Here is a 25,632-nt window from a genome sequence, read left to right as displayed (position 1 = left end):
TATAATACTTTGGTTTTGTTTTGATTCGACTTATGCTACACGTGTTGCCATACCGTGGTTGAAATAGAACATCAATCAAAATAACCAAGCGCAAATCACCAATAATAGACGTCACCATCTCTGTCAATGGTCGCTGACTTTAGGTTTAAAGGGATTGAGAGGAACAGTGTTGTCTCACTCCATTTCCATTACATTAACTCAAGACAGGGCTAGCATGTTAATAAGCTGTGTGTGTCCGTACATGTGTGTGCTGTCCCTGATGCGCCCTGCAGGTGGAGGCAGTGAGCACCTCGGTCCAGGACTCCAGTGTGTTGGTGCAGCGCAGCACCCTTGACCTCATCCTCTTCTGCTTCCCCTTCCACATGAGCCAGGTCAGCACTGCTGTTTGTGTTTCTGTGTGTGTGTGTGTGTGTGTGGTTATTTAGCAGATGATCGTTATACTCTGTGGTGTGTGTTTGGTGTTCAGGTGACGAGACCGGACATGATTCGGATCCTTTGTGCTGCTCTGCATGTCGTTCTGAGGAGAGACATGTCGCTTAACCGCAGACTCTACGCGTGGCTGTTGGGTGGGACACACGCACATACACAAATGCATATGCAAGCACACACACACACACACACACACACACACACACACACACACACACACACACACACACACACACACACACACACACACACACACACACACACACACAGTATGTCTGTATTTATTGTATGTAATTGCATATTATATTTGTGTGTGTATATATATGTTTTGCATTAACTAACATTATTGTAATAGTCACTACTAAAGACTAATGCACACAAATGCTATAGTACACCAAAAGAACAGCCCTGTTATTTAAAATGTAAACCATATACAGGTGGGCGCCTAGTGTATACCTCTGTAACATGTTCCTGCATCATTCCAAAAACCAATAGTAAAAGTAACCCTGGTAATTATAAATGAATAGATCTGACCTTAATTGACAATTTGCATTGTCTGTGCATAGGTCTTAACGTGACTTTCATTGTTGTGGTCTCGTGATCATTGTCTTTAACTGTGTTCTCTCTGTGTCGATTTGCAACTTGCTTGCACTGGATAAAAAAATCATAAACAAACGGTAAGTGTCTGCTTGGCTGATCGATTCTAGATTTCAACAACCATTACGAACCACTTAAATGCACTCTCAGATGCACTGCATCTGAGAGTGCATTTGCAAGCACTGCATCTGAGAGGCTAGGCCTTGGTCGTAGTGTAACAGCTAGGACCAAGGCCATAGCTGTTAAGCCTTGGTCCTAACAGCTATGATGCAGGTGAACCATGTAAAGAAGCGTGATGTTTTGTACTCTTGTATTCTTCCGCAGGCTTTGACAACAACGGTGTGAGGACAGGACCTCGCAGTACAAGGCAGAGCAACCCTGAGGAGCACGCTAGCCACTACTTTAACACCTTCTCCAAAGACATGCTTGTTCAGGTAGAACTCCGACTCGCTCACTTACTCACTCACACATACACCTACACATACACAGACACCCCTCAATCCAGGTCACCGATAAACGCAGCTGCTCTCATCTTTGAAATCGGCCTAGAATAAGTTGAAAATCCCAAATCGTAAGGCTTCAGAGAAATACTTGAATGAAGGAGAGAATGTACACACACACACACACACACACACACACACACACACACACACACACACACACACACACACACACACACACACACACACACACACACACACACACACACAGCGACTCTCTCTCTCTGTCCCAGGGGCCTTTCCTTTGAAGCCGTCTGCCCAGTGTGCTTCATGACTGGGTCAGATACACACCACACTCACACCCCCTTATGTAAGTCCCCCGTGGCTACAACAATGGCTCACCCATCGTGCAGCTGGGGTGTGATGCGTTGCAGGCCCCCCAGGGAAGTGAGTCGGACCGTTCCAGAAAAAAAGAGAGCGATCACCAGGGAGATTTTTTCACTTTTTTTTTGTGTGTTTTTGTACGTTCACCAACCTATACGTTAATATAGGCTGCGTGTTTTCCAAATATTTTCCCTGCCATCTGGCGTTCCGCATGCCACTTGTTGCGAGCACCCCTAGGGGGTGTCTGTGGGTGCTGCCGGGAACGTCTGTTCCCGGGTATGCGGCTCATTTTGTGGCAGATGAAGCGTGACACATGAGGCGTGCTTACACGGCACAGGTGAATGGGCCCGCACTGATACCAAACACGCTGGCGCTCCTGTAGAATTTAGCCAGGAATGATCTAATTAGCAATCCTAGGCAACTCTAAATATTGAGAGTGTGTGTGTGTGTGTGTGTGTGTGTGTGTGTGTGTGTGTGTGTGTGTGTGTGTGTGTGTGTGTGTGTGTGTGTGTGTGTGTGTGGTTATGCTCCCCCAGGCGATGGTGAGGATCCTGCAGGGGAAGGCCCGAGGCGGGGAGGAGGAGAGCGTACTGATGCACGACCTCAAGCCCTTCCGGATCCTCATCAGTCTGCTGGACAAGCCTGAGCTGGGTGAGTCAATATGTGAAGACAGACCCCAGTGAAGGATCCGTGGGTGCTGACATATTCTGTACTGTTTCTCTACTGCAGGGGTTCCAACCTTCTTTGGGGGCAAAGACACACTTTGACCCATCCAGAAATTCAAAGAACACCAAATTAAAGTTTTGGGGCATGATGGGCATAAATGTTCCATATATTATTACCAGGATACTATATATACTAGGTTATGAGCAGTTAGCACTCACTATGTTATACTTTCAACAGACATGCATTACATGGAAGAAGATATTGTAAAGATGACCAATTATAAAGGTTACCTATGTCTGGATGGTGGATTGTACTCCTAGACCAACCTGGTGTGCCCTGACACCCTCGTTGGGAACCATTGCTCTCGTGGTTAGAGCTGATGACTCACAGATCAATGCTGCTGTGGTTGGATGTGCTGTAGTACAGGCCTGTGAACCCGCTCTGAACCCGCTCATCACAACCTGTTCCAAACATATTCAGGTCAGATGTCCTCAGCAAGTTCTGCTGCTGGCAATCCAACACTTTAGGGTCCATTCTGAGTAAATGGTTCCATATATAAATAAATAAAAACAACTGTGAAACTTTTGCAAACTGCCTAGTAGTAGATGTTGTACAATGAAGAATCCGAACCCATTTCCTCTTGTTCCCCCCTCAGGGCCGGCCATCCTGGAAGACGTTCTGATCGAGGTGTTCCGCACGCTGCACACCCAGTGCCGAACGGAGCTGGACCTGCAGAACCAGAGCCCCTTCAGCAAGGATCATTCCCACCTCAGCAGGTTGGCTCTGCCTCATGTTTCAGCCTCCTTAATGTTTGGGGTGCAGCCTGGGTCTGTTGTTAATGCCGGCCTCTCTGAATGATCCCCCCCAGTAAGCTCAGGGAGAATAAGAAGACTGCAGAGCTGATCAAAACAGCCAACCTCCTCTTCAACTCCTTCGAGCCCTACTACATGTGGGACTACATCGCCCGCTGGTTCGAGGAGTGCTGCAGGTAGCGTGTTTGCTTGTTGAACGACGTTGATGCAGAGGTTTTGTACGGTATTGGGCAGGCTGTCAAGTCAATGTAGTTGTTTTTCGTCTTTGGCTATTTGTTGATTTAGTCCTGGTTTGAGTTGTATCTCCAGATATATTTGGTCAATTGTCTTGAGGTATTGACTCGTTGATGGGTGTGTATTATTATTGAGAAACTTTCTATTTCAGTTAAATTTGTTAACCGCGGAAGCAAGCAGTCCTGATTATCACATTAATAGATGAATGGACTGCAGGAGGGAACCAAACCTGGGTCGCCACTGGGCACACTCCCTGCTTGGTTAGCGCACTAGCGGGTTTAGCCACAGAGCTGGCCAACCTCATATATGTTTGATGTGGTTGGTGGCTGCAGTAAAAATATGTCATGCTGCGGTCTAACCCACTCTTCCTTGCAGGAGGACGGTGAACGGTGGTGCCAGTGATGTGCCACGGAACACCAATAGTATAGATTCCCCATCACTCTCCTTGCTGGAGTTCTGCCAGCTGGTGGACTTCCTGCTGGACATCGTGTCCTTGGTGAGATACACACGCCTGAGCTCTGAGCTCTGACCTTCTGCGTTTTATCACCGGCGTGTTACTGGTTGTTCCTGATGGGATCTGGCCCACTCCCTTTTATTCTCTCAGTTTAAAGAGGCTACTTTGAGTCTTTCTTTTTATGTTGTCCTCCTACTCTGGGCCCACTTGCAGTGTAATTACAGCGTCACTGCAAGGTTGATCCTAAAGCTGCAAGGATTGTTACTCCATATTCTTGCAGAATGCTGGACATTCCTGGCTAAAGGATGTGTGTTTCTCCCCTGTGTGTGTGTGTGTGTGCGGGCAATGCCTTTCTGAATGCCAGGTTCAGAAATTAAATCATTTACGTAGCTTGCTGCCAAATTTATTTTTGCTTTCTATTCGAACTATGCAAGCTCCTTCTATAGTGTTTCCAATGAATACAGTTTGGAAATTCCTTACACCACGTGTGTGTGTGTGTGTGTGTGTGTGTGTGTGTGTGTGTGTGTGTGTGTGTGTGTGTGTGTGTGTGTGTGTGTGTGTGTGTGTGTGTGTGTGTGTGTGTGTGTGTGTGTGGTCGCGTGGTGTGTGGCCTTTGCTCTGCTTGCTCCTGTCTGTTGAATCTCTCTGCTCTCTCTCTCTCTCTCTCTCTCTCTCTCTCTCTCTCCTTGAAGCCTACTAGAAGCATGAGGGTAATATGCCAGGTAAAGTACTGCTCTTTCCTGCTTCTTCACCTCATCCTGCTTCACTTAAGGCTGCGATAACATTTCCACAAATGCGGCCAAAAACATCCCCCCCAAAAAAAACTCTGCTTTAACATCTCTGTGCTACATTTCAACATTTCATATTCACTTACACTAGAAGTGATAATGACACAATATTTCCACCACCAATTTGATTGGTGGTGGAAAAAGGCCACCGTGGCTATGCCTTTGTGAAAATGAAATCGACGCTCTGTATGTGTGTGTTCTGTCTGTCCGTCATTTATGTGTTAATTTGCTCCCTCATTTCTTCACATATTTAAGAAATATGATCCTTAATTCTATGCTAATTTCCTGACTTTATTTCACCAACTCTGAATTCTCATCATTTTCCAGGTCCATTTAGAATTGAACTAGTTTTATTATCCAACAGATATAGAAAGCAAACCGTATCATATATTCCTCTTAATTCATTATAAAATGTAATAGTATTGAGGTAAATGGGAGACTGGTGATCTAAGTTAAGATCCCAGACTGTACGGTAAGTATCATTTAGGACAGTGAGGAATCATCGATCGCAGCATCAGGGTCTGTTTGTCAGTGTGGGACTCCCACACACATCGCAGTCACCTCCGCCCTTCTCCACCGAGTCCTCACCCTGCCCTGCTCTGCTCCCCCCCCCCCCCCAGGAGACCTACATCGAGATCCAGACGGAGCACCTCCCCCAGCTGCTGCTCCGCATGGTGGCGGCGCTGACCGGCCACCTCCAGGCGCTGGGGCTGGAGGAGCTCACCCACTGCCTGTGCCTCTGCTCCAAGATCCTCAGCAAGGTGCAGCCGCCCCTGGTGTCTCCTCTGTCCCTGCCCCCCCTCCCCGGCTCCAGGGCCCAGGGCCACGGCGCGCCCGCCAACACCCCCACAACCTCAACCACGCAGGACACGGCCGGCGGCGAGGGGGATGGACAGGTGAGACAAAAAAGAGACCACGATAAGAAAGAGAACGATTTATTTTTTCTTTCACTGATGTAATACTTTGGTGTGTTTGCCGAACTGCGGTCCTCTTTTGATTCCTCCGCAAAGAACGCAACTCCATTGGTCGGCCCGAGATTACCTTCATGTAGTCGCACTCATACGCAGGCAGGGCTTGATGAACGACAGGATCAACATGAAAGACACGAGGGGCATCACAGAATTAGTCAGTTAGCCCTTGTTCCCCTGCATCACTAAAACTGTTTTATCTTGTCCTCGGCCGAAAACAAGTGCTTCCAAGCCTTGATGTAGCGTCTGATATTTGGAAGCTGACGACTCATTCTTCTCATCATGTGGGCTTTATAGTCCAACACAGCCCTCCCTGACCCCTGTGGTGCAGCCCTGGTAGGGGCAAGACCCAGTTTGGCCCCTTATGCTCTGATGGCGTCCCCTCTTCCCAGGGCAGGCTCCGGTTGGCACCCTGCATGCCGCAGCTCTGTGTTGCTTTTGGCTTGGTGGTCAAGCGCCTGGGCCCGGCCGTCTCCTACTCTCGCTCTCGCTCTTTTTCTCTTTCTCTCTCTCGCTCTCTCTTTCGCTGAGCACAAGGCTTTTGAAGATCCACTCAGAGGATATAACTCTGGGCCTCATAGGTCCTCCTGGTCCCTGTCCATCTACCTGGCTGTTTCAAGTGCTTTGTGAGCGCACTGAAGCCTCACCAAAAGCTCACGCCCAGGGGACAGGACAGATGGACCGCAGGCAGGCCCATTAGAGACCGGGAATTGGTCTCTCATGGATGGTTCAGCAACACCTGAGTCCCTCTCTTTCTCTCTCTCGCTCTGTGTCTCTCTTTCTCTCTCTGTCTCTGTGTGGCTAGAGTAATAAAAACAAAAGCAATATACTTGCTTATGGCCCCACATAGTTGCGCCGTTTCAAATCACATTGAGCATTGCCTCTCCCCCCCCTCCAAACCCTCATCGTCTCTCTGAACTGCAATCAAAGTCCCTCTAAAGGGCCATTAAAGTACTATGGATCAACCATCTGAGTCAAGGCTCTATGACTGGCCTCCTGCCTCCACTCAGATGCATTTTAGAAAGCCTGTAACGGCCACTTGTAGCAAAGCATTGTGGGATTCAACTCGCAAAGAGAGTTTGTCTGTGGGTCTGTCTGCGTCTGCAGACCTGATGATGCACAATGCTCCAGATTTAGCTGTAGAGGGAGAACAACCAAACGGCTGTGCTGTACTTATCTAAGTGTCTGTATGATGGCATCGGTTTCTCTATGTTGCGCTCATATCAACTACCTTGAAGCCCAGACATGAGACATGTTCTGCTTCTACAAAGTACTTGTTCCTGAATGCGAGAAGCTATAGGGGTGCATCACGTCTCAAATGCTCCCTTGGCCCTCCCTCCGCTTGGTTCTCCTCTGCCACAGGCCACCTCCCCGGTCTTCCCCGGGAACGGGGAGGTGTTCCAGGACAACAACGCGGAGCCCCCGGCAGGCAGCCGCGCCTCGGAGTGCGGCTTCAGCGACTTTGTGCAGTACCGGGCCGGCGGGTCCGAGGAGGCGGACCCCCAGCACCCCTTCCAGCGGCCGGGCCGTGCCCCCACCGCCCACCCCCAGGGCCGGCCCCAGGAGAGGCCCGTGATGCAGCGCTGCCTGGAGCACTTCCAGCGGTTCCTCTCCCACCTCATCACCCTGTACATCGTCCCCCAGCGGGCGGGCCGCGACTGGCGGGCTGACAGCTGCGAGCTGGAGCCCGCCGTGGCGGGCGGGCCGCAGGGGGCCTGCGTGCGGCCGGGGGCGCGGACGGAGGCGGGGGCCGCTCCCGGGGGGCCGGGGTCCCGGCAGACGGAGTACGTGCAGGCGTTCGCGGCCGGCTGTCAGCTGTTCCTGGAGTGCTCCAGCTTCCCCGTTTACATCGCCGAGGGCAACCTCCAGTCCTCCCCCTCTCAGGAGGAACAGCGAGGTGAGACGGGTTCATTACCTGTTATTGTGGAAAGATACAGCTGTTAGACCGCCAATACAGAGGTGGATGCTGGGAATAAAGGTTCATGTCCAAGTGTTTATTTTGCCGTTTGTCAAAGTACAGGTGCACAGGGGCATTGGAAATTTTGTACGGTTCACTCAGTCAATGATTTTTAAAAGAAAAAATAGCACATATTATTAAACACATAGTAAAACATCCCACAGAGTAAAAAGGTCCACATTCTAATAAATATACTAATATGATAAATATGTAGTGCAAAAAGTGCCATAAAAATCACTTAAATTAGATTGTTAATCTCTTTTAAGTATAGTGTAGTATAGTGTCAAATACCAAATGGGCCATTTTCTACCTTATGAACGTTTGAGGATCAATAATACATCGGCAACAGTGGAAACCCTTCAATAATTCAACCCCTTCACTGTCTGCTCCTCTCCCTCCTTTCCCTCCTCTCCCTTCCCTCCCTCCTCTCCCTCGCCTTCCTCCTCCTCTCCCTCCTCTCTCGCCTCTCTCTCCTCTCCCTCCCCTCCCCTCCTCTCCCTCCTCTCTCTCCTCTTCCTCCTCCCCCTCCCCTCCTCTCCCTCCCCTCCTTCCTCTCCCTCCTCTTCCTCCCCGTGCAGAGAGCGAGCAGGCGGTGCCGCCCGCCTGGCTGCAGACCCTGATGGACGCCTGCTGCCTGGACGTGGACTTCAGCCTGCAGGGCGTGGCCATCTCCCTGCTCATGGACCTGGTGGGGCTCACCCAGTCCGTCGCCATGGTCACGGCCGAGAGCGAGGGCTCCCCGGGCGGCGGGGGCCCCGAGTCGGCCCAGCAGCCCATGAGCCCCAGCCAGGGCCGCGTTGCCGTGGTGATCCGCCCGCCACTCACTCAGGGAATACTCAAGTACATGGCGCACAAGACTGACTTCTTCAAGGTAACAAAGTTTCTGTGGGCAAATAATTAGCCTCCCACCAAGAATCCTATTATAATGTGGACTTGTTCAGGCCACACCCCTGTCAAACTCAGATTTTTAACTTCTTTATAGTGCATAACCAAGCTATTTGACACAATTTGTATTTGCTCGAATATCACAGACATGTATATTAATCATTGTTATTATACCACACAATAATATAAATACACAATCACCCAGGAGAGTCAAGCACTTATTGTTACGATAATAAGCGGCGTATGATGTTACCGTTTGACTACACTAGTAGCCTTGGTAGAACTATCTTCCCCCAGCCTAGCTTAGCCTAGCCCAGCCTTGCTAATCCTGCCCCCTCCTCGTCCCCCTTGCCAGAGTGTGGCTGTGATCCTGTGGGACCAGCTAGGCGAGGGCACGCCACAGCACCATCAGCGCAGCGTGGAGCTCTTCTACCAGCTCCACAACCTGGTGCCCACCTCCAGCATCTGCGAGGACGTCATCAGCCAGCAGCTCATGCACCGGGACAAGGTTCGGCCACGCCCTAATATGACAACGTTCTGACGCATTCCCCCTGCAGTACAGCATGCTTGACCTCATTCCATGTGTGGCCGTCATGCAACGTACAGGGTAGCCGCATGAGAGATGGATACACAGCCATGTAATAAAGCGAACTGACTGATATATAATATGATGTAACATTGGTTGTCGTGAACAGAGCAGTCGCCCTTTAAGGAACACTTCCTGGCTATTATTTGTTTGTTGTCTTAATTTGTATTCCTTATCATCATGATGATATTTATAATAATGACAATATAGTCAACTTATATAGCGCTTTTGTAGGTACTGAACGTTGCTTTCTCAGGGTAAAATAATATAATGGGGAACTGGAGGAATAAAGAGGGGAGAGAGAATTCCGGTCTGCAAATAAAATAACTGCATACAGAGCCGCGCAGTGTGACACTCAAACATGCGCTCAGCAGAGGTTAAAATGGCTGTTGTGTGTGTGTGTGTGTGTGTGTGTTCTATTTGCTGTCTAATTGTGATCCTGATCCCTTCACAGAGAATTCGCCTGGAGGCTCACGTCAAGTTCTCGGTGCTTTGGCACCTGACAAGAGACTTGAACATCACAAAGTCTTCTCCTTTCACCCGCACATTTGACCGGTAAAATCCTTGTTTGGTTCTTACGGCTCATTTAAACCGAGGCTCATCCGGCTCATTCAAGGTCGTTTAAATGCCAGTTCTGTATTCCATGACATGCGTCTCTCTCTCTCTAACTTCACATGTATCTTCCTCTACCCCTCTTCCCCGCTCTCCCTCTCTATATCTCTCCATCGACCCCTCTCTCTACCCCTCTCTTCCTCTATCCATCGACCCCTCTCTCTCCCTCTATCTTCCTCTACCCCTCTTTCCCTCTACCCCTCTCTTCCTTTATCCCTCTACCCCTCTCTCTCCATCTATCTTCCTCTACGCCTCTCCCTCTTTATATCTCTCCATCGACCCCTCTCTCGCCCTCTATCTTCCTCTACCCCTGTTTCCCTCTAGCCCTCTCTCTCCATCGACCCCTCTCTCTCCCTCTATCTTCCTCTACCCCTCTCTTCCTCCATCCCTCTACCCCCCTCTCTACATCTCTCCCTCCCTCTCCCCCCTGTCCTCCTCCCCCCAGGTCTCTGTTCATCATGCTGGACAGCCTGAGTTTCTGGGACCCCTCGGCCAGCTCGGTAGGCCGGGCCTGGCTCAACCAGGTGCTGCAGAGGCACGACATCGCCCGGGTCCTGGAGCCGCTGCTCCTGCTGCTGCTGCACCCCAAGACCCACCGCGTCTCCATCCAGAGGGTCCAGGCCCAGCGCCACTGGGCCCAGACCCTCCCCACGCCCCCCACTGAGCAGGACACCCCGGAGGACTTCTACATCAGGGATTCTGGCTTCTCCGATGGTCAGCAATGTTCTTGTTGTTATTAACAATGCATTTTAAAAAGTAGCTTTTCTGAATTCTTTAAAGACACTTTCTGAATTCTTTAAGACACTTAATACATAATGTAGAAGGGTGAAAATTACAAAATGACGATAAACATTTGAAGTATTCTTATTTAATTAAAGTTATGTACGTGCTGGTCTGTTATTAACACAAACCACTGTATATAACATTGAACAATGTAGAGTGCAACAACACTTTTTCTAATAGATTTTTTTTCTCATCGTAGCGTTCAGCCAAAGAGAGGATCGGCCGCCAGGAGGCCTGCCGCTGGGGGACCTGGAACCCTTCAGTCTGACCGTCAACCCCCTCAGCGACACCCTGTCCGTTCTCAGCATGAGCCTCGAGAACCTGCAGCTGGCCAGCGAGTGTTCCTCGGCCGACCAGCAGGGGGAGCCCAAGAGCTTGGAGTCCTGCGGCTCTGGCAAGGGCAGCTTCAAAGAGCCCGACGCCGGCGGCAGGCACCTGGTCAACGGATCGGACCCCTCGGCAGAGGAGGGGGACCCCATAGAGGAGGACGTGGCCTGCGTGCTGGAGGAGCTGATCGACCGGGTGGTGAGTTTAGCTGAGGAGGAGGAGGAGGAGGAGGAAGAGGAGGAGGAGGAGGAGTTGGATGAAGAGGAGGAGGAAGCTCCCGCCGAGACCCCCTCCCCGCCCGAAGCCTGGCCACACACGGACTCGGACAGCACCAGCTCCTCCGACACCTCCACGGGGACCCGCCTGGACGCGGCCCCGGCCCCCGGCGTGCCCCACCAGAGCCTGCCGGAGATGGTGGCGGGGGGCACCCTGGAGTTCCTGTCGGTGGGCGCGGCGGACGGCGCCTCGGAGGTGGAGCAGCAGCAGCAGCAGCAGCGGGAGGGCATCACCCGCCACAGCTCGTCGCCCTCCATCGTCACGCTGCCGGACAGCCCGGGGCCCCCGGCGGCCGACCTCCGCCTGCAGGTGGAGGACCCCCAGCAGGCCCGCAAGCGCAGCCACAGCAGCACCCAGCTCAGCCTGAAGGGCAAGATCATGGAGCGGCTGTCGGACAAATCCCCCGGCGCCAAGCCCAAGGTGAAGAAGGCCAAGAGGAAGGAGGAGGAGAGGCTGCGCAAGGCCGCCATCCAGGCCGAGAAGACCCGGCCGCCCAACATCTTCTTCGGCGACAGCCTGGACCTGGAGAACTGGTACAGCTGCGGGGAGGGCGATGTGTCGGAGATCGAGAGCGACACGGGGTCGCCCTGTGGCGGGGCCGGCGCTGGCGGTGGCGGGGGGCCTCCCCTCTCCGCAGCGAGCGGCGGTGTCGGCGCAGCGGGAGCGCGCCGGCCGTCGTCCGCCCTGCCCCGCTTCAACATCCACCCCCTCTACCAGCACGTCCTGCTCTACCTGCAGCTCTACGACTCGTCCCGCTCGCTCCACGCCCTGTCGGCGGTCGCCGCCATGCTGCGGGCGTCGCCCGCCGGCTTCGTCAGCGCCATCTCCACCACCAGCGTCAACAACACCTACACTCCGCAGCTGTCCCTGCTGCAGAACCTGCTGGCCCGGCACCGGGTGTCGGTCATGGGCAAGGACTTCTACTGCCCCCTCCCGCAGGACTCCCACACGCACTCCTTCCGCAGCGCCATGTACCTGGAGATCATCATCTCCCTCTGCCTGTACTTCCTGCGCAGCTACTACTCTGCGCACGTGGCGGCGGGCGCCCAGGAGCTGGCGGGCAACCGCGCCATGCAGCTGACCAGCGTGGAGGTGCTCACGCTGCTGTTCGGCGAGCTGGCCAAGGCCACGGGCGGCTCGGCCAAGGGCTTCGCCTCCTTCATCGGCGACGTGCTGTCCAAGTGCAAGGTGCAGAAGGTGGTGCTCCACTGCCTGCTCTCCACCATCTTCAGCGCCCAGAAGTGGCACGAGCAGCGGGCGTCGGGCGCCAGCGCGGCCGCCGCGGAGGAGGGCCTGTCGGAGGACAGCGTGATCAACCTGACGGAGGAGCGCGTCGACGGCTGCTGCGCCGTGCAGTCGCAGCTGCTGCGGCTGCTGCAGAGCCTGGTGGAGCTGGAGCACCGCGTGCTGCTGCCGCAGGAGGAAGGCGGGGAGGGGGGCCTGGGCGTCGGGGCCGGGGGCGTGGGCGGGGCCGGTGGCGGCGGCGGCGGCGGCGCCGGCGCCGGCGGGATAGGGGCGGCCGCGGGGCCCGGGTTCGAGCTGCTGGGCTGCAGCGAGGTGGAGCACGTGAACCCTCAGCAGCCCATGACTTCGCTGCAGTACCTCCACGGGCAGCCCATCACGGCGCAGGGCATGTTCCTGTGCGCGGTGATCCGGGCGCTGCATCAGCACCACGCCTGCAAGATGCACCCGCAGTGGATGGGGCTGATCACGGCCACGCTGCCCTACATGGGGCGCGTGCTGCGCCGCGTGGTGGCCTCAGTCACGCTGCAGCTCTGCCGGAACCTGGACAACCTGCTGCAGCAGTACCGCTACGAGAGCGGCATCACCGACGTCAGGTGAGGCCGGGACGCTTTGACCTTTTTGACTCCTTTCATTATCAGTTAATGATATTAATACAATTAGTCTGCAGCGTTGTGGGTATACACATCTTAACTCACATGGCCCAGGGAGTTGAAGAGTGCTTGTTTATTGGTACATCAGCATTGGCACATTTGCTTCAGAAATGTATGTTCTTCATAATGATTCTTGAAATATTCATAAAGTCCGTTCCCTGTCGTTGCTCCAGACCTCAGTGGATGGCTCTGTGCATACCTCCGGACTTGATTCTGACTGTGCTCGAGGGGGTGACCGCAATCATCCACTACTGCCTCCTGGACCCATCTTCCCAGTACCATCAGGTGGGGGCGCTGTCTACCACCAATGTGCTGATGGCTGACGATGTAACCTTTTCACAGAGGCATCCTCATCGCCCGGGGGTTGGCAACTAGCTGCCTGCCGGCTGTAGCCGTCTGGGGGGGACCTCTGGCGTCTCCTCGCTTGAACTATAAAGTGCTCCTGTGACGTCGTATTTGCTTATCCATTAGGCCATAAGGCCGACTTATGGTTTGTATGTGTTGCCATTTCAGGTTGACGTTTGTGGTCTAATTAATTCACTGTCACGCTGGATGGTGAATAATTAGGAAAGATGATGTGGACTTATTGGTTTTAAGTCTGTCTATTATTAGGCTGAGTGTGATGATGAGTGGTAGGCTATCGGGAGCATGTTTAATGAATCTGGTTGATATTGCAACACGCTCAATTGACATTGCTTATAGTTGCTTCAGCAGGAGCGGGAACTTCGCCCTGATATTTGTATAATCACATCGTTTCAACAGAGCAGAGCACAAGCAGTGCATACCTGGCTGTATTTGGTAGCTCGCTTCAAATATGACTCAAGTCTATTTTGGAGTGCATTCATTCATTCAACATTCTGTGTTTGTGATGACAAGGCTGTGTGCTTTGGACTTTACCTTACAAACATGTATTTAAAATACAAACTAAACTTAGAGTTCAAAATGCATGTCTGCTCTTTTAATGTGACGGGGAGCAGTCAGCAGACTAAACTAGAGAAGATTACACACATTAACCTTGGACCATGTTTCCTGGTACATTAGAGTACAAGATCCATAGCATCGTGAGCGACGCCTGTGTGCGTCCTAAGACCTCTGTAAGGGTCTATCGCTCCAGACACGCCCCTTCTAATGTGTGCTTATGCGCGCGTGTGTTTGTGTGTGTCTGTGGTACCTGTGGTGTGTGTGTGTGTGTGTGTGTGTGTGTGTGTGTGTGGCCCCTCAGCTGAAGGTCAACGTGGACCAGAAGCATCTGGCGGAGGCGCGGGCCGGCATCCTGTCCATCCTGCACACCATCATGTCCTCGGTCACGCTGCTGTGGAGCGTCCTCCACCAGGCAGACAGCTCCGACAAGCCCGCCGTCGCCTCGGGCTGCTCCACCTCCCTCATCAACCTGGGCTCCACCAAGGTACCGCCCCGCCTCTACAACGCCAACACAGGTTCAGTCTGGAGCAGGCCAGCACAGAGACAACACTTAAAGCCCTCAAACTTATTCTCATTTTATGGCTTTTTCTTTACTTTGAATGTTTGATTAATTGTTAAAAAAATATATGTTTTCATGTTTTTTGTGCCTTTATGGTCAGGACAGTGAAGAGACAGGAAAGTGGGTTAGATAAGACGGTGGCTTGTAAGATGGTCCTACAGGTTGGGAGTGGCACGTGGGTCGCTGCAAGGTGTTCTGTCTAGAAACCAACCCAACAAACTGTCCCCAGCCGTCAAACTGACAGCCGTCTCTCAACATGATCACTTCTGTGAGAATTGTATCGGGACCACCGTTAGAGCGTTTTACTGTGACATAGTATGACTTATTCCTGGCCCTGGACCACTGGACAGCCCTGCTTGTTGAAGCCTGTACACTCTGAGGGAGGGAGGCAGTTATTTAACACTGGCAATACAACCTCAGAATCATCTGAGACTTATCTGTGATGGTTGTACCTACAGTTAAATCCAGATCAATGCAAGCACCATTCCTTCACAAAGCCCTATGGAGGTTGTTGGTTAAACGGCTCAATCGTGTGCCCTTATTCAGGCTATAAATCTTATTGCGTACGCCCGCAAGCATGCACGCTCGCACACACACACTCACACACCCGCGCACACACATTGAGTGCCTTGCTCTGAGCAACGCTCCAGTGCTTAACCACCCACAGGTCTGATTTTTGGTGGAGGTTGTGTTTTCAGTCTGTGACATGGTGCACAATTAATCCATCACTAGTGTCTGTGTCTCTGTTGGTTTGAAATGAGGTACGGTGATGGAAGTCTGGACCGGTTTGTGTCAGATGTTCTACAACCGTACGTGCCGTATCTGTTAAGAGCCTGTCTGTGTTCGGTACCGAGCTCTGAGCCCTCTGACGCCTGGACACTCACTTCACACCTTTCACAATGAGAAGAAACTGGTCCTGACGAGACTGAGTGGTGCAGGCAGCTGCCGTCTTCACTTCCATTCCCCTTCAACGACTACAGCTGGTTCTTCAACTGAAGTGGATTACTCCAACTGAAGCCCTCAGCCCAAAGCACACGGCCGCAATGCATAGCCTCGCTACATTTGCGTGTTCTTTTCGCTGTTAAAACGATATGACTCTCTTTATAGCTCGCACTACAAATATGAAGCCAGATTCGTGCTCTGCGTTCAAGACTTGAGATGTTGGGTCCTTCTAGGTAGTCCTGCCAACATGTGGATCTACCTCTTCTCTGTATGTCCCTCCCCCCCTCCAGAACCTCCGGCAGCAGGTCCTCGAGCTGCTGGGACCCATCTCCATGAACCACGGGGCCCACTTCATGGCCGCTATTGCCTATGTTTGGAACGAGAGGAAACACACCAAGGCCCCAGTCAGGAATAAGGTCAGTAAAAGTGTGTTGGTCTCACCGGTGCAGCAGACCTTTGTGTTCTTATTGAAGGATTTTACTCTTGGTTACTTTAACATCCACTTGACCTTATTCATTTAGGTTGCAGTGTTTCCCCTCGATTTCTTTTGTAGCAGTGGTGCTGTGAGTTGGTAACCTAGCAACGCTAGGGGGGTCTGGGGGCATGCCCCCCCCGGAAGAAAATGTTGAAAAATAACCCTTTAAAATTTTACTTCTTTTAAACTTTTACTACTTTTTTGGGGAAAAATGTACCAATTGAGCTTTCAAATATGACTAAACAACCAACAGAGTCAAGGTATCTGCTGAGACCAGATCATTTTGCAAATGTGCCTTGAACTTGGCAGAATTATAAAATATATATATTTGCAGTGGCGCTGACAATCCAGCAGTGGCGGTGCGCCGCTGCCGACTGCGTACAGGGGAAACACTGGGTTGATTGGGATGAAGGGCCCACTTTGGATTTGCAATGACCATATAATAGAGTGGTGATTATATAAGATCCACTCATTGTCCTTTCTGTTTGGCTTCACCGCACCATACTACGTGATGCATCTAAATAATAATTGAATGATTTGTATGTAATTATTTCGTTTGCATTTATTTTTGCATGTTTGTGGGAAAGCATCGGAGGAAGGAATTGCACTGCACTATATTGCGCTTGGAAATTAAACATCTTAAATCCATCCATCTATCCATCTGTATAACGCCCTTCAAACGTCCATATTGCCACTCTTCTGAGATTGTCCATCTGTCTGCGTGTGTCCGTCTGCCCGCCCGTCCGTGTGTCTGTGCCCCCCCCCCTCGGTCTCCCAGGTGATCCCGGCGGCCAGTGAGGAGCAGTTGCTGCTGGTGGAGCTGGTACGCTCGGTCAGTGCCATGCGCACCGAGACGGTCATGCAGACGGTGAAGGAGGTCCTCAAGCAGCCCCCGGCCATCGCCAAGGAGAAGGTGGGTGCAGCCCGCTCCCCCCCCCCCCCCCCCCCCCCCCCCACACACACACACACACACACACACACACACACTCCCCCACCAAGTGTAAATTAATCCAGTAGATGGCAGCAAACAAACCAAACAGGAACTATCTGCCTAGGTGTGGTGCAGACACAGTATCTATACACAGGCGCCCACAGGTGGATCAGACGGATTCAATTGCTGGTAAATAGAAGTGGGTGTAGGACGTCATTTGAATATATGAATTATAGTGGGCAGATTTGATGGAGATGGGGAGGCGGTTCCACAGCTGCCACAGAAAATGCGTTCTCCCTTGAGCGTCAATCTAGACTGAGCAACAGACCTATAGCAGAAATATAACACCGTTGGCACTGTTTAATTTTACCCTTCTTTGCCGCTTGCTCTCAATTCCACGATTCTTGTTAATGAAGTGCCAGGTTTTGCCTTGCATTCGTCATACTTTTGTGTTTCTGAGTGGTATCATTTCAGTCGTTTTTCAACGATCATGAAAAATGAATTGAACAGTCCCATAAAACAGAATCAGAGTACCTCATTATTCCTGAGGGAGGCGTATTAGAAGACGGCTCATTATTTTTCTGCGTCCCCAGAAGCACCTTTCTCTGGAGGTGTGCATGCTGCAGTTCTTCTACGCCTACGTGCAGAGGTGAGGCCGTCCGTCTCTGAGTTATCTGCATGCTGTGATGTGCTCCTCCCCTCCCCCGGCGTTTTAGAATAAACGAAACACTCCTCTGAACCTTTCCCCAGGATCCCCGTTTCCAGTCTGGTGGACAGCTGGCCGTCGCTGCTGGCGCTGCTCAAAGACTCGGTTCAGCTGGGCCTGCCCGCCCCCGGACAGTTCCTCCTACTGGGGTGGGTGGTTCCACTGTCCCAATACACACAAATACACTTGTACACACGCACACAACACATACAATACACACAACACACACACACATGCAACTCATACACCAGACACAACATGCACACACACACGTTTTTTATTTTCACAGAGTATTCTTTTTCCAATGGATACCATAGCAGCATATTGTTCGTGTCGTGCCAACAATGTGCTGATTGGCCTGGGGAAAATTCCTGCAGAACCGAGTATCGATCAAGCAACCGTCACCAGACCCTGAATTTGTAACAACCTAATAATAAGTGGGTGGGTATTCAGGGGCTGGAACCAGGCATGGGTCTCTCAGAACAGTCAAACCCTCCCTTGTATGAGCGTGTATTTGCTTGAACCCACTAACCCAACAGGCGGCACACGGGATTAACAGCTCAGCATAGCACTTCATTACCAGGGGTCTCTCTGGGGAGCTGTCTGTGGCTGCTCCCTCTCTCGCTCTCTGTTACGTGACACCGCTTTCCCTCTGCCCTCCCCCCTCTGGTCCCCAGGGTTTTGAACGAGTTCATCTTGAAGAACCCGAACCTGGAGAGCAAGAAGGACCAACGAGAGCTACAGGTAAACATGCCTGGAACAAGGTGTCATGGTGCCCCATTCAGCCTTTGTCTCAAGTAATTTAACCCAATCCTTAACATGTGCTGTTTATTTAGGCCTTGTAAAACCTGCAGAAGCTATATTCGGTTCGGTTTTTAGCAGTCCATTCCATTGATATATTCCCATCTTTGTTTGTCTCCCAATTAAAACGATGTTTCATTGGGTACGAATAAATTCCACATCCATAAAATTCAAATTCTAAATAAAGTCAGTCATGAATCTAAAAGTATTTGATTCCTCCTTAAAAACGGTGGCATGCACATTTCACTAGTAAGAGACGAGGAACTGTGCCGATCAAAGCTTGGTGCGTGTGTGCTTTCCGTTCAGGATGTGACCCATAAAGTGGTGGAGGCCATCGGGACCATCGCGGGCTCCTCCCTGGAGCAGACCACCTGGCTGAGAAGGAACCTGGAGGTGAAGGCCTCGCCGCAGATCGTGGTGGACGGAGGCAACCTGGAGGCCGACGTAGAAGGTGTGAGATTCTACGCTCGCTGTCAGTCTGTTTGGTTTGGTTTTAGACTTACTGTGTACTGCTTTTCATATATATATTCTTATATAGTCCTCACGTTTCTTGATAAGTGATAAGTACATGATAAGTTCTTTAAAGTTTGGCTCTTGGTTTGTGGAGAAACTGGTGAGGAAATTGCATTTGACACGTTAGGTGATGGCTGCCGTGGAAAAGTGGCATGGTGTCGATTTGTATATTTATAAAATCCAAATATATAAAAATTCATTTGTTTGGGGTTATAATTCAACGACTCAGTGACACAGAGTCCCTCTGTTTCTGTTGGTGTTTCTATGAAACACCCTTCACCCCCCGCAGGACAAGTCGAGGTGTGATCATCAGCTGAATAACTTAAAGCACTCCCCGTTGAGCTCCCCGCACACAGCCTTAAGCCTTTATCAATTGGCTAATGAATAATGCTAGTGGAAAGGTCGTGGTAACTCTATCTACATACAGATGTGGTTTCTAACAAGGACCATGGAATGTTGGTTAACCCACACTGGATACACAGAGCTTAGAGGTTTGGCATGATGCTGCATTACAACATGTACATTTTGGTCTAGCTTCTACTAATGGTGTGTGTGTGTGTGTGTGTGTGTGTGTGTGTGTGTGTGTGTGTGTGTGTGTGATGTGTGATGTGTGTTGTGTCTTTGCCTACGCCTTTCTTCCTTTAGATTCAATGCTCACAGTGATGGAGGCCTCCAGCTTCACTCCATCTGTGTACAGCGTGCACGCTCTCACGCTGCTGGCCGAGGTAACCACGCCAACCCAGCCTCCTCCTCCTTCTCCTGCTTATATCCCCTTCCCAGCCCACCCTTCCCCACCTCTCTATCTCACACGCCAGCCGCATGACCTCCCAGTGCTCACTAACAGCGTTGGTGAGCATGGGAGCCTCTAGACTTTCCTCCCACTAACAGCCCTCCCGCCCTCACCATCACATCTCCTGGTGGGAGATTTATACCCAAACCCTCGATGCGTTTTCTTTCAGCTTTAACAAACCAATAAATCCATCCGCTTTGGTCTTTCAGAGCAGCAGGCGCAAGGAACCAGGGGATAGAATACACTCTCTTCTTAGCCTCCATGGTTCAGACTAGCTGCATTGATCTCTAGACTATTCAAGGCGATGAGTCACAGTTTGGGCTATGCTGCATTACTTTATGCTAGTGTTTTATTGATCTTGCACTGTTAGCCGGGCCTTTTGTATGATGGAAAGTTTTGATGAAGTCTAAAGTTGCATTGCGTGTGTGCGTGTGTGTGCGTGCGTGTCTGGTGTGTCCAGGTGCTGGCTCACCTCCTGGACATGGTGTTCTACAGCGATGAGAAGGAGAGGGTGATCCCCCTGCTTGTCAACATCATGCACTATGTTGTGCCCTACCTCCGCAACCACAGGTAAACCCAGCACATTTTGATCAGGAACCAGTGACCACTGTCCATTGTTCACCTTTTAAAGTGTGTGGTGTAGATCATCCACATCCATTAACAGCACACAGAAGCCGGTTTTCACTGCGATATCCCCCCCCAAAAAAAAACGATTGAAAAAGCAAAAGAACAAAGGTTCTACATCAAAAGATTCACATGAGTCATGGTTCTGTTATCTATGTGTCCTGCTTACTATGCGTTGTGTCGTGGTGTTTGGTCGTGTGCCGCAGTGCCCACAACGCCCCCAGCTACCGGGCATGCATCCAGCTGCTGAGCAGCCTGAGTGGGTACCAGTACACCCGGCGCGCCTGGAAGAAGGAGGCCTTTGATCTGTTCATGGACCACACCTTCTTCCAGATGGACTCCTCCTGCGTCAGCCAGTGAGTGGAGCGAGGCTTCGGGATGCCAGAGTTTGGCTTATCAGATGCACAGGAAAAAACACTGGGTGGTTCTGAGTGGGGACAGTCTTAAGACGAGGCACACAAAAAAAGGGAAAAAGGCAAAAGTACACAATAATAGAAAAACGTATCTATAGATAGATGTGTGTGTGTCTAACATTGAGGAGTAATTACTGAAACATAATGATGTGGTCTGATTTCCTTGCTTTCAGTTGGAGAGCCATCATCGATCACTTGATGACCCATGATAAGACCACATTCCGGGACCTCATGAGTAAGCCTCAAACACTCCTTCCCCTCAGGCTCTCTTTGGAGAGAGTTACCATTAACCCCCCCCCCCCATTTCAGAGATCATTCAACTATTGAAATTGCTGTATGTCATCGGCAATAAGGTATTGATTCCTTAAAAATGAATCTGCTCTCATTAATATTAAAAACTGGACGCTGGAGGCGCCATAATTTGTTCAAGCAGGTAATCAATTGACCGGATCAATAGACTAGATCCAATTTTAGCAAAAGGATTGTGTGGTCGATAAATCTACCCATGTGCCAATCTCAATATAGGCTGCATTGCACATAGTCCCATAGCACACATTCCATGCCAACCTTGATAGTATTTCACGATGTCATCGCGGTGGCTTTGTCCCTGTGTCAGCGCGCGTGGCCGTAGCCCAGAGCAGCTCCCTCAGTCTGTTCACCAACCGCGACGCTGAGCTGGAGCAAAGGGCTATGCTGCTGAAACGGCTGGCCTTCACCATCTACAGCAGCGAGGTGGACCAGTACCAGAAATACCTGCCAGACATCCAGGGTACATAGACACGAGCACAGACAAGCACACATACAAGCACACACGCGTGCATCTACACACTCACACGTTATCACATTCTCATAGGCGTAACCATTGCTCAGTACCCAACGCGCAAATATAAAAAACAATGCAGGAAAACGAGACATAGCTAACAGCAGGCAAAGCCTGAATGAATACCGTTTCACATGTTGGCAACACATGCATGCATTACATTCACAGTCAAAGTTCGAGCTTTCTATCACACTTATACTACTTCACACAGAGATACTCTCATACACACTCACACCAATTACTAGTTTGTACACATGCATACACACACAGTATACATTCAGATAGTAGTCAGAACACACACACACACACACACACACTCTCTCTCTCTCTCTCTCTCTCTCTCTCTCTCTCTCTCTCTCTCTCTCTCTCTCTCTCTCTCTCTCTCTCTCTCTCTCTCTCTCTCTCTCTCTCTCTCTCTCTCTCTCTCTCTCTCTCTCTCTCACACCCACCCACCCAGTGTGGCGGCGGCCTGCGTCGTGTGACCTGTGTGTCTGTTGCCTGTGCAGAGCGGCTGGTGGAGAGCCTGCGGCTGCCCGCGGTGCCCATCCTCCACGCGCAGGTCTTCCTCTTCTTCAGGGTGCTGCTGCTCCGCATGTCCCCCCAGCACCTCACCTCGCTGTGGCCCACCATGATCACCGAGCTGGTGAGAGAGCACACACACTGGGGACTCAACAGCATTTGGTAAAGGCTCTTCTTTTTGCTAGCCTTGCGATAAAGGCTAGCAAATCTATAAGGCTAGATTTAGGCCCTTCTCCTCCATACACACACAAACACACCCACACACACCCCGTCTCTGCCTCAGTATTGCTGCGAGTCATTTACTCTTTATGTTCATAATTTTCTCTGATTCTCGTGCTTGCAGCCTCTCTCTCTGACAAAGGTTTTCAAGAATTTGTCAGCATTTTTCTGTCCTACCCACTCCATTTCCTTGGCCGTCTATCCATTGCTCTGTCTCTCTTTCTCATTCTCTCTATCTTAGATCGTCAGAGTCCTCTGACTATTTAATTTCCTCTAATGTCATGCAGTCTAGTTCATCCCTCCCTCTCTTCCTCTCTAACATTATATCTCTCTCTTTCTCCCTCCCTCTCCGTTGCGTCTGACTGCTCCACTAACACTTCCACTCCTTCCCTGGTTGTTAGAAACTGGTCCGCTGGGTAATCTGTGGAATAATGACTAAATGCTAAAGGACTAAAGTGTTTCTTTGGTCTCCTGGCTGGCTGTAGGTGACGGTGTTCCTCCTGATGGAGCAGGAGCTAACGGCCGACGAGGACATCTCAAGGTAACGGCGGACCTCTGCTGGAACAGACTATGGGGGTCACCCAGTTATCTGCCCTCAAAGGCGTTTTCTGGGGGGAATGGGGCTCACCCAGTTCTCCAATGTGGTGGTGGTGGGGGGGATTGGGCGTAGGCCTTGTCCACAGAATTCAAGGTGAAACTTATCGACCATCTCTATAACAACAATTCTCCCTCTGGATATATTTTCATGGAAATATCAGGAATGGATATTGGTCGAATTCCAATGTATAACTCTGAAGCTCTGTCATGCAAACCGTTATGTGTATTTTTTATATATTAGTATGGGCTTGTGCCTTTATGGACAGGACAGTGAATAGCGAATGAAAGTGGGTACAGTGCCTACATGGTTAGCACACTAGCACTGTTGTAAATCAGATTCAGGATCAAAGTAAAAAAAAAACTTGATAAATAGGAGGCATGTCAATCTTGAGCAGCACCGGTTCCTTTGGTAAAGTTCTTTGTTCTCTACCTAGAACGTCGGGCCCTTCGGTGGCGGGGCTGGAGACCACCTACTCTGGGGGGAATGGCTTCTCCACCTCGTACAACAGCCAGCGCTGGCTCAACCTCTACCTGTCGGCCTGCAAGCTGCTGGACCTGGCCCTGGCCCTGCCCTCCGAGAGCCTGCCGCAGTTTCAGATGTCAGTGCAGCATACATAAGCCGCTTTGCATGGTCCTGCTTATGGGAAGATAAAAACAGAGGGAATTTGAAGTAGTGGTTGGGGGGGGGACCTGTTGGTTTTCTTTTTCAAGAGGGGATGAACCAAAGGGTTATTGAGTCACAGACATAAAAGAGAAGTGATAATGTTTTTGATAATTTGTGCTAATCTTCATCTGCATTTACTCACATTTTACTATGAAATTACTTACATTTTGCGTTCATTGGCTGTGAAACTAGTCAACCTTTTTGTACATGTGGGTTGGGATCAGAATCACTGCAGCGATGTCGGCAGTGTGCATGCAAAATATTTTGTTGATGCTCAGTAAGGATGGACGTGACTGCGGAGCTATTGGGATGATCTCCAGATCATTGTGTTGAGGGTTGTGTTTGACGCCGTCTCTGGTCTTTCTTTCGGCCCGGTCTCTACCCAGGTACCGCTGGGCCTTCATCCCAGAGGCCTCTGACGACTCCGGACTAGAAGTGAGGCGCCAGGGTACCCACCAGAGAGAGTTCAAGCCCTACGTGGTCCGACTGGCCAAGCTGCTGAGGAAACGGGCCAAGGTAATTCACATTCTGACCTCAGTGGAGGACCGGAACTAGACATGGTTAAGGGGTTGGGCGAATTGTGAACGTTTTCAGTTCGAGTCCCACCAAGGCTTTTTTACAGATGGGGCGGTCATTTTGCCATTGTTATCATCGGCAACCAAGCGTTTTGTGCGCTGCTTTTGCTTTACTGACAGCTCTTTTTTCTGGGTTTTTGCCTGGATTTTTTATTTTTTCTAACCTGTTTTTTACAGGCATAGTAGCATAAGGCTACCGTGACAGCATATGGTAGCGTAAGGCTACATTATGCTACTGACTCTTAAAAAATGTTGGTAGCTCCACTAGTCACACATCCTATATTGTCTCTGATCTACTGTAGTGCAGAATAGGCTTGGTACAGAAAGCAGGATTCAGTTGGTTGGTTTAGCAGTGTTGCTATGATGGAGTGCAGTGTAATTCCCTTATTATTCAGTTCGACACATAAGTGTCGTCAATAATCAATCCGAGAGTCCCTTTAGTACAATAATTAATTCTAATAATTAATACTACAATTAATTTGAAGAAGTCACTCCAGTACACCCCTCAAAGCATAGGGAGCCCAACCCCCTCACTCCTTCCTCCCCGATCCTGTGATCCGCAGAAAAACCCGGAGGAGGACTTCTCGATCCGCACCCTCTCCTGGGAGCCGGGCCACCTGCTGCTCACGCTGTACGTGATCCGCAGCATGGACCAGCTGCTGCCCTTCTTCAACCTGCTCAGCCAGGTGTTCAACTGCAAGTCCGGGAGCCGCCTGGGCCCGGCCTGCGGCCGCCCAGCACCAGGCGAGGGAAACTTTACAGGTCAAAAGGACGCTGGCCACAAGCTAGAGAGCCAGAAGGTGTTCTGGAGCCGCGCCCGGCAGAACATCGAGGAGATGGTGGAGAAGGACTTCCTGGAGGGACTGATCAAGACATGAGAAGGGCCACAAAGAGAAAGGAGTATTTAAAAAAACATATATATATATATATATATATATATATATATATATATATATCAAGGGGGGAGGGGATGGGTTATACGGATCAACACTAGTGAAACACCTCAGTCTGTACAGATAGATATGGGTAAACTAAGGGAGAAAAAATAACATAATCAAGTTTGTAGATTTTTTTTGTATTTCTAATGACTTTTACTTCTTAAATGCTATTTAATTTTAATTATTTGTATATACGGAGATGCTTTGATGACTGACTTTAACATTTGTGAGTTTGAGTTATTTTGGAAAATGTAAAGATGCTGTGCCATTCCATATCAATGTGACTTAATAAAATAAATGCTTTCAAATTGTGAGGCTTTGGTGTGCATTCAGTGTCTGCAGGACTAACTGACTACAAGCTTTAAATGTTATGGGTTGACGCAGTTGATGGAGGATAATTTATTTTTCGTCTTTTTTTATCTAAAACGAACCACTATAAAACTGTTTGGTGTAGTACTGCTGGTTCACGCTACCTAACTACTGTCATCAATTTGGGTTTAGTGGCTGCATGGAAGTAATGGTCCCCGGTTTG

General features: G+C 50.4%; 1 protein-coding gene across 2 annotated transcripts in view; it reads left to right on the top strand.

Annotated features, from left to right (window-relative positions):
* Positions 1 to 25,362, top strand: part of dop1a (DOP1 leucine zipper like protein A) — a 28,050-nt gene extending 2,688 nt beyond the window's left edge. Inside the window, exons 7-38 of one of the 2 annotated variants that reach the window (XM_079729636.1) lie at positions 273 to 371; positions 467 to 566; positions 1,351 to 1,460; positions 2,387 to 2,501; positions 3,172 to 3,292; positions 3,385 to 3,504; positions 3,938 to 4,058; positions 5,425 to 5,700; positions 7,135 to 7,669; positions 8,308 to 8,600; positions 8,970 to 9,122; positions 9,655 to 9,755; positions 10,258 to 10,526; positions 10,795 to 13,036; positions 13,267 to 13,378; positions 14,316 to 14,498; positions 15,806 to 15,931; positions 16,769 to 16,903; positions 17,515 to 17,570; positions 17,672 to 17,776; positions 18,305 to 18,371; positions 18,735 to 18,879; positions 19,587 to 19,666; positions 20,192 to 20,301; positions 20,562 to 20,711; positions 20,942 to 21,003; positions 21,385 to 21,537; positions 22,095 to 22,231; positions 22,812 to 22,867; positions 23,358 to 23,522; positions 23,974 to 24,103; positions 24,726 to 25,362. In XM_079729636.1, coding sequence (XP_079585762.1) covers positions 273 to 371; positions 467 to 566; positions 1,351 to 1,460; positions 2,387 to 2,501; positions 3,172 to 3,292; positions 3,385 to 3,504; positions 3,938 to 4,058; positions 5,425 to 5,700; positions 7,135 to 7,669; positions 8,308 to 8,600; positions 8,970 to 9,122; positions 9,655 to 9,755; positions 10,258 to 10,526; positions 10,795 to 13,036; positions 13,267 to 13,378; positions 14,316 to 14,498; positions 15,806 to 15,931; positions 16,769 to 16,903; positions 17,515 to 17,570; positions 17,672 to 17,776; positions 18,305 to 18,371; positions 18,735 to 18,879; positions 19,587 to 19,666; positions 20,192 to 20,301; positions 20,562 to 20,711; positions 20,942 to 21,003; positions 21,385 to 21,537; positions 22,095 to 22,231; positions 22,812 to 22,867; positions 23,358 to 23,522; positions 23,974 to 24,103; positions 24,726 to 25,040 — 6,942 coding nt within the window. In that variant the 3' untranslated portion in view covers positions 25,041 to 25,362. Of the gene's footprint in view, positions 1 to 272; positions 372 to 466; positions 567 to 1,027; positions 1,107 to 1,350; positions 1,461 to 2,386; positions 2,502 to 3,171; positions 3,293 to 3,384; positions 3,505 to 3,937; positions 4,059 to 5,424; positions 5,701 to 7,134; positions 7,670 to 8,307; positions 8,601 to 8,969; positions 9,123 to 9,654; positions 9,756 to 10,257; positions 10,527 to 10,794; positions 13,037 to 13,266; positions 13,379 to 14,315; positions 14,499 to 15,805; positions 15,932 to 16,768; positions 16,904 to 17,514; positions 17,571 to 17,671; positions 17,777 to 18,304; positions 18,372 to 18,734; positions 18,880 to 19,586; positions 19,667 to 20,191; positions 20,302 to 20,561; positions 20,712 to 20,941; positions 21,004 to 21,384; positions 21,538 to 22,094; positions 22,232 to 22,811; positions 22,868 to 23,357; positions 23,523 to 23,973; positions 24,104 to 24,725 lie in introns of those variants that run through there. The other variant, XM_079729637.1, reaches the window with a different exon arrangement.
* Positions 25,363 to 25,632: the final 270 nt, after the last annotated feature.

This window comes from Pollachius pollachius (genome assembly GCF_949987615.1).
Source record: "Pollachius pollachius genome assembly, chromosome: 1".
NCBI classification, from domain to species: domain Eukaryota; kingdom Metazoa; phylum Chordata; class Actinopteri; order Gadiformes; family Gadidae; genus Pollachius; species Pollachius pollachius.
The sequence above is the reverse complement of the archived record's forward strand: the minus strand, read 5'-3'. Positions and strand labels throughout refer to the sequence as shown.